This window comes from Garra rufa, chromosome 24, assembly GCF_049309525.1.
Source record: "Garra rufa chromosome 24, GarRuf1.0, whole genome shotgun sequence".
Lineage (NCBI taxonomy): Eukaryota > Metazoa > Chordata > Actinopteri > Cypriniformes > Cyprinidae > Garra > Garra rufa.
This window is the reverse complement of record NC_133384.1, coordinates 967,784-975,461: the sequence shown is the minus strand read 5'-3', so window position 1 is coordinate 975,461 and position 7,678 is coordinate 967,784. Positions and strand designations below refer to the sequence as shown.

The 7,678-nt window shown below is 35.6% G+C and overlaps 2 protein-coding genes across 2 annotated transcripts; both read right to left on the bottom strand.

Moving 5' to 3' along the window:
* Positions 1 to 1,514: 1,514 nt before the first annotated feature.
* LOC141300962 (CMRF35-like molecule 9) lies at positions 1,515 to 4,304 on the bottom strand. The gene is made up of 6 exons (XM_073831236.1): positions 4,256 to 4,304; positions 3,742 to 4,075; positions 3,412 to 3,501; positions 2,479 to 2,585; positions 2,356 to 2,390; positions 1,515 to 2,256 (listed from the first exon to the last, which is right to left on the bottom strand). The coding sequence occupies exons 1-6, from the start codon at positions 4,302 to 4,304 to the stop codon at positions 1,924 to 1,926; spliced, it is 948 nt and encodes a 315-aa protein (XP_073687337.1). The 3' UTR covers positions 1,515 to 1,923.
* A 1,057-nt stretch (positions 4,305 to 5,361) lies between these two features.
* Positions 5,362 to 7,668, bottom strand: LOC141299999 (uncharacterized). The gene is made up of 7 exons (XM_073830300.1): positions 7,665 to 7,668; positions 7,216 to 7,533; positions 7,047 to 7,130; positions 6,343 to 6,420; positions 5,911 to 6,015; positions 5,788 to 5,822; positions 5,362 to 5,664 (listed from the first exon to the last, which is right to left on the bottom strand). The coding sequence occupies exons 1-7, from the start codon at positions 7,666 to 7,668 to the stop codon at positions 5,371 to 5,373; spliced, it is 918 nt and encodes a 305-aa protein (XP_073686401.1). The 3' UTR covers positions 5,362 to 5,370.
* Positions 7,669 to 7,678: the final 10 nt, after the last annotated feature.

Genomic DNA, 7,678 nt, shown 5'->3' with positions numbered 1-7,678 from the left:
GATGGTTTCATAAGATTCAAAGGAGAGTGAGAGAAATAAGGTGTACAGGGAGGAATAGGCGAGAAGAGACAATAATATCAAGGCTTCGGTTTGGACACACGGGATTAAATGGAACATTACTGAAAATAGGTAAACATGGCACAGGGAAATGTGAATATTGCCGGCATGAAGAAACAGTGGAACACGTCATATTAGAGTGCAGGAAATATGAAACTGAAGACAATTGACCTTATGCACGGAGCGTAATATGGAACTACCCAATATAACCAAAAGATGGCAGCAGAGGATTTATTATGCAGCTACCTTTTAAACTCCCTATATTTTTCAAGACTTCTTGCTTTTCGATTTATTATAAAATTACTAGTATAATAAATTGTAGTACTTTTCCTTAAGTATATAGTATAGGAAGTGCAGAAAATCATTAAACTCACACACGAACAGTCTATAAGGGTGAATTATTTAAATACTAATATATAGTTCACTACAAATGCATTAAATAATTGTGGTATAATAATTAAATAATGCACTCAATATGAATCGATAGGAATGTGAAATATTTAATAAAATTTAATAACTACATCTTTTAAGTTTTATCTTGAACTGTAAAATCTATTGAATAGCCTATATTTAACCAATACTTATACGCCTATTTTTTTAAACTGGCATTTGTCATTCTTGAAACGGTATACATGGACGTTTGGTCCTCTTAGACAAACAACACTTTTCTTCGATTGTGAGTGGATTATGTAGATAAAAACGAACACAGTACGCTCATATTACGGTACAGTACAGTTGACCAGAACTGACTTAGCTGGCTTGACTAAACAGGGAAGTAATCCGTGCATATGGTCAATTAATAGCGAAATCAGAAGAAATGAAAATATGTTTCAATTTAGTAGATATACTTCGGGAAGGATCAACAGATTGTTATAGGGTGTTATTTCAATTTCTTAGAGAAATTAATGTATTTGAGCACAGAGGACCCAGACTGCTCTGTCACTATTAGATCGGGAGTGAGAATCAGAAATAACTGTGAACATTATTATCTTAAATAAATAACAGTGAAATTCATTCATGTGTCATAAATGTTTGTATTTATAAACAACTCTGATGTTTAACAACCCTTTTCTATTTATTGATTTAATAACACAAGGATAGTGGATACTCTTGCTGAGAATTTTCCACATTTATGTATCTTATTAACAATTAAGACAATAATAAAAAAAAAAAAAACTGTAAATAAACACCACTGGTTAACATTTTGATTTATAGTCAAGGATTGCCAGAAATGGGATAACTAAACAGCGGAAAGATGTCTTGCTTGTAAATGTATATGTAACCTTGGACCACAATCTTAATTGAGATTTGTACACATCTGAAAGCTGAATAAATAAGCAAAGGATTCAGCGTTTACATAAAACGTATAATTCATAAGTATAGTTTCCAACTGCTGCGTGACAGCGACGTCAATCCATTTCACTAACCAATGAGATGAGTTGTGGGAGGGATGTTGCGCCAACGTCATTAATTTACCTACAACCAATGATAAGGCATGTGGGCGGGGCGACACGTGCAGCCCCGCTCCAGATTCAGCCCCGCCTCGATCTGCAGGCTGTAGACAGGTGCACTTGCAGTGAACAGCAAACTCTGTGTATTATCATTCGTCACTTGTAGAGGGCGCTATATAGCTCTCTGAACTGCACTCATGAGGCTAATGAAGATACCTTCTTATTAGCTTTACCTAACTAGATGAAGTGTTTTCATAACAAAGTCAATAAACTATAAAATATTGATTAAAAAACTGTCAAAAATTGATTCATGAAAAAATGCAGCTTGTACAAATTGTATAGTTTTTTTCCTTTTCATTTTTTTCACTTGCATCATCAGTGCGAATGTTTGTTGAAGAGGTTTTGACAGTCTTTTTTATTTATGTTGGATCTCTGAATATATCAGGCCGTCGTTTGTCTTGAAGTTTTGCGGATGTGTCGCTTGTGAGTAGATCAGTTCTGTCCTGCTGTCAGGGGTTAGTTCAATTGACTTTATATTGCCATAAAAATCACAGTCTGTATCTGTCACCTGATTGGTCAAGTGAGTGTGACAGGGATTTGAATCAGGCTGCTGATTGGTTACTGTAGCATAAACAGTAGTGACTTGTGGGCGGGTGTTGAGGTGTGATTCAGGCATCTGATTGGATGAAGCAACTGCAGCGATGAGTGGTCCAGGGTCACTGTTTGTGATCTCATACATGTGGATACTCTGAAAAACAACATATACATCAATCATTTACTAGTTTATATGGAAAATACTCAGTGTTCATCAATAAACAATTTCTACAGTTAAAGACTGATCACCCACCTCCATGTTGTTCTGCACATTTTGCTGAAATAAAGCTGAATGGATTATGGAATGAGAGAAAAGACAAAGTTAAATAAGCTCAAACACTAAAAAGGACTTTAATAATGACAAACAAACTGTTACCAGTCTTGGACTTCCTTTTCTTCTTTTTCAGAATGCAGAACGTTCCAGAACACAGAATCAGAACCAGCAGAAAATAACCCAGACCGCCAGCTACAGAAACCAGATCTGTGACTGTATGTAACATTAAAAGAACAACTGTCAAATGAACAATAGTTGATATATATTGTTTTGGTATTACAGTGCTATTATTTATTATTTATTGAGCTATTTCGGAATACAATACTGGAAACTGTCATTGTTATACTACGTAACCGAAGTGAAACCACAATGGTGAACCTCAACGGTTCAGAGGAACAGTTTTGTCTACGACTGATGAGGAAACCAGATTAACCACATGACATTTAACGTGTGCATCACTTTTATCACATTCATCATAAGCTACAAGAGTTAATATGCGTCTCCACAAATGTTCAAACCGATTGCTTTTCTTCAAAAGATCTCATTGTATGTAATCAGTGAGGGCAGCGTTGCATCATGGGTAGTGTAGTTTGTGTGCATACTGGTGTTTGGCTGATCGAGTTGACCTGCAGTACTTCCTGTTCTTGTTGTTTCACTCTCTTCAATGAGTCAATGACAGAGAGAGAAAAAAAACACCAGAATATTTTGTAAATATGAAAAGAAGCTGTATTTTCTATTTATGTTTTCTATCGAATACACTTTTTTTTTTATTTATTTTTTTTTTTATCTAAAGCAACTTAAAGCACATTATAACAACAAGGAAGCAGATATCTGAGGACTAAACCTTAAGTCTTTAACACATAGTTCAGACCCTGGATGCACAGTAAGACATTAAACACTCTTTTAAAAACTCACTTAAAATCCAAAAGGAATAAACTAATATATGAATGTATTTAAGTACATTTAGAAGCACATTATTCAAATACTCAAGAAATAAGAGTCGTATATTCTGACAGACAGATCAACTAACCTGATGTTGATTTGTGCTTTTCAGTGATTGTGATGCTGGTGGATTGTGAATTCACTTCTGATATACTGATATAAGGTGGCATGTTTGAAAAAGGGCTAATGGTTGAAACTTTGGTGGTCTTCTTTTCTGAAAAGTCACAACTTAACGTCAATGATTCTAATAGACTATCACTGAATTAAATTGAAAATAGATTTAATCTTTCATTTAATCTCTGCTTTTATCACTTTTATTTTGTGTTGAAGAAAATGCCCTAATTGTCGCAAAATCACAGTAACGCAAGACCTCTAGTGGCTTAATAAACACTCAAACCATGTCAACAATACAATATGAGTCACTTACCATGTTTAACCTTCAAAAAAATCTCTGAATAGACATCAGTTAAAGACAAATCAAAAGGTAAAGTCCTCTCCACAGCACACCAGTATTGGCCTTGATCAGTTGTTCTCAGATCAGTGATGGTGACGGTGAAAACTTTGTCCTTTCTGTTGTCAGTCAGAGAGAATCTCCTGTCTTTAGATCCTGATTTAACCACAATGTTTTTATTTCCAATGTTACACTTGCCTTTACAAAAATACTTTGAATTGGACTCATATCCAGATGTATATCTGCATTTAATGTCAAAACTTTCTCCTCTGTGGCCTGTGACTGTTTTTGGTGCACCTACAACAACTGACCACAGAAATATTATATAGAGTTATTGAGCTGTTATGTAAGATCAAGAAAAAAAAAACATCAGACCAAAACATAATTTACAAGTATCAGCCGTTAAGAACGACGGTCATGCAATAACAGTAAAAACAAGAGACCATGTCAAGCTCTGCACAAAAGATGTCAGAATCTTGAACTCACCTGTACAGATGCTGGAAAAGACGAGCGGAACGACAAACATGCTGAACATTCGACATAAATACAACATCATATTCGGTGTGACGACCATTACAGTCTTTCTCTTCCGTGCTGAGCGAAAAAAAATACAGCACCTCAATTTCCTTCCCCTTTCTGTCTCTCTAACCACATTCACCTTTTACACTTCATCTTCACAATGACACCGACCTAAACAGCACACTGCTTACATAAGTGCATGTTTTTTTTATTTATTTTTAACTTCTTAGCTTCCGTAACCGCTCTCAGTTCAAGGTGTGTACTTTTTATCCATTTTTCATGAATTCAGCATAAGTTTGCAGCTGATTTTAGTCAAACGAAACTCATCTAATCATTCATCTAATCAATCATCTAACCAATCTTTCTCTCTTTCTAACCTCATCTTTAGCTGTACACAACAGCACACGGTGTGCATTTTTGTTTTTAATTAAAACAAAGATTTTAGCTTCCATATCTGGTCTTAGTTTAAGGTGACCCTCAATAATTGTTGTCAAATTTTCATTAATTCAGCAAGTTTGCAGCTGATTTCAGTCAAACGAAACTCTCATTCTAGATGACCGAGCAAGTGGTGCTCACTGCAAAGTCTAATGACTTTCAGTTCCTCCTCTGTGGACATCTAAAGGGTGGAGGGACACAGTTGTGTGCAGGGTTACAGTAGGGTTTGGGTGTGGTTATATATTGTAGCTCCACCCATAAGGCACAAATTACATTGGCTCCTCCTCGCTGGACATCTAGCAATACATGTAATCTCCAATCATTTGCTCTGCAGTGAACAGCAAGCTCTGTGTATTATTATTGATCACCTGTAGAGAGCGCTATATAGTTCTCTGAACTGCACCCATGAGGCTAATGTAGATACCTTCTTTTTAGCTTTACTGAACTGTAAATGAGGTGTACTCATAATAAAGATACTTCAGTTTACATATATATATATATATATTTTATTTTTATCTCTGAATAAATTGTTCGTACCATTATGCGCTTTATAAAACATTGACAAAAACTATTATCAATAAACCATAAAATATTGATAAAAAAGTGTCAAAAATTGATTAATGAAAATTGTAGTGCATCAGTCTTTTTTATTTATGTTGGATCACTGAATATACCGGTCCGTCGTTTGTCTTGATGTTTTGCGGATGTGTCGCTTTTGAGTAGATCATTTCTGTCCTGCTGTCCGGTGTTAGTTCAAGTGAATTCATATTGGCATAATAATCACAGTCTGTATCCGTCACCTGATTGGTCAAGTGGGTGTGACGGGGATTTGATTCAGGCTGCTGATTGGTTACTGTGGCATAAACAGTAGATATTTGAGGGCGGGTGTTGAGGTGTGATGCAGGCGTCTGATTGGGAATCTCCTCATACATAAGGTCAGTCTGAAAAACAACATATTCAAAAAATATTTAATAATTTATATAGACAGTATTCACAGCTTATCAGTAAACATTAATGTAACATATTTCTGATCTTCTACAGGTAAAAAAAAAAATATCACCCACCTCTGTATTGTTCTGCACATTTTGCTGAAACAAAGCTGAAAGGTACATGCAAAGAGAAAAAAGACATAGTCAAATCTACTCCAACTCTCAAACAGGACTTTAAACCCACAAATAAACTATTACCTGTCCCGGACTTCCTTTTCCTCTTCCTCAGGATGAGGAACGTTCCAGAACACAGAATCAGAACCAGCAGAACCGAACCCAGACCTCCAGCGACAGAAGCAAGATCTGTACACAACATTAAACAACACTGATTCTGATTATACTGTTAAATAAATAATGCATCTTAAAATTGGCATCAATTGTTCTGATTATTGTACTATTCTAAATTGTAATATTGGGAATGTATTGTGTAACCAAAGTGAAACCCCAATGGTAAACCTCAATCCTCTGAGGAAAGTGCTTTAGCTGAAACCAGGTTAACCACATGGAATCTGATGAGTGCATCACTTTGATGTCTCCTTAAATGCTCAAACCACTTGCTTTTCTCTAAAACATATTACATAATCAAATGTGGGACAGTTGCATTGTGGGTAGTGTAGTCTGTGTGCTTACCAGTGTTTGGCTGATCAAGCTTAAATGCAGCATTTCCTGTCATTGTTCTTGTCGTTTCGCTTTGTGTTTGATGAGTCTCTGACACAGAGGGAAAAAAAATAATAATAATGTGAACATGCTGCTCATAATTAATAATGAGCTGATGCTTTGGACAAAAGTGTCTGTCAGATGCATGAATGCAAATGTTAAGACATCATGAAAAACCCGTGTAATGTAATGCTGTGCTCATGTCGAAATTATTTAATTGCGAAATGATTTTACTCTGAGCAGTTCACAGTCTCTTAAACTGCAGAACAAAGAAATAGCTCCAGAAAACACTGGTTGTAGTAAAATGACATATCAAACACTCAGTTATTTGACATTTAAATCAATATGGCAGGTGTTGAGGCCACCTGGTTTTTATTTTTTACAGAAGTTGAGGTGTTGAGTTTCCAACTTTGTGTAAGTTTAAAAAAAGAACACAATCATGAATAGAGCATTGCAAATGTGTACAGAAGCTTTGATGCCTCTGTATTTAAGATAATCGGACTACTACTGCTTTGATTGAAATTATCATTCAAATTATGTATGTAAACAGTGACTTTTACATTAACAGTGCAACTATTGTTAATGTTACATTAACATTAACTATAGATTTTTTATAAAAATGCATGTGTGTAAAGGTGTCTGAGGGGTAAGGTCAGTGATTGTGTGTGTTCATGTACCTGTACTGGTGTGTTCAGTGCTGGTGTTTGTATACGGGTGAATGGTGGTAGTTGAGATCTGGACAGGTTTTGTTTTCCGTGGAGCTGAGAAGCAAGATCACATTGTTTAAATCAAACAAATACATTAATGCACATCCATTAACTACAACATAAATTGAACATTAGGCACCTTTAATCACATTCAGCTGGATTTCTTTATATTCTCCCCATCCAGCTCTACAGCCGTACAGTCCAGCATCTTTCATAATCAGGTTTCTGATGGTCACTATAAAAGTTCTCATCTGATGATCGTCCCGCAGTGAGAATCTGCCATCAAGCACTGATGACTCTGCTCCATAAGATGTTAGTATAATGTTACTATCTCTGTAAACTCCTTTGTAGAAGTATTTTTTGGAGTTTTCATATCCACCATCATAAGGACACTCAATAGTCAGTTGTTCTCCCTCCGTTCCACTCACTGTAATGTCCACACACACTGAACTGCTTACTGCACAGAAACACACATATTAGCACACTGCTTTACTCCCACATGCTAATAAAATAAACCATAATTTTAGACAATAAGCACATTTATGTAAAAAAAAAGACAATTAATGAAAGTTTTTTTTGAATGCTTACCCATCAGTAGAAAG

What these genes read in the sequence shown, in the direction of transcription:
- LOC141299999 (XM_073830300.1), bottom strand. An exon ending in CCAGCTGAATGTGATTAAAG is followed by an intron (nt 7,131 to 7,215) that starts GTGCCTAATGTT and finishes CTTGCTTCTCAG; the next exon opens with CTCCACGGAAAACAAAACCT. An exon ending in GCTTGATCAGCCAAACACTG is followed by an intron (nt 6,016 to 6,342) that starts GTAAGCACACAG and finishes TGTTGTGTACAG; the next exon opens with ATCTTGCTTCTGTCGCTGGA.
- LOC141300962 (XM_073831236.1), bottom strand. Translation starts at nt 4,304, where the DNA reads ATGTTCAGCATGTTTGTCGTTCCGCTCGTCTTTTCCAGCATCTGTACA. An exon ending in TTGAAGGTTAAACATGGTAA is followed by an intron (nt 3,502 to 3,741) that starts GTGACTCATATT and finishes TTCAACCATTAG; the next exon opens with CCCTTTTTCAAACATGCCAC. An exon ending in GAAAAGGAAGTCCAAGACTG is followed by an intron (nt 2,391 to 2,478) that starts GTAACAGTTTGT and finishes TAATCCATTCAG; the next exon opens with CTTTATTTCAGCAAAATGTG.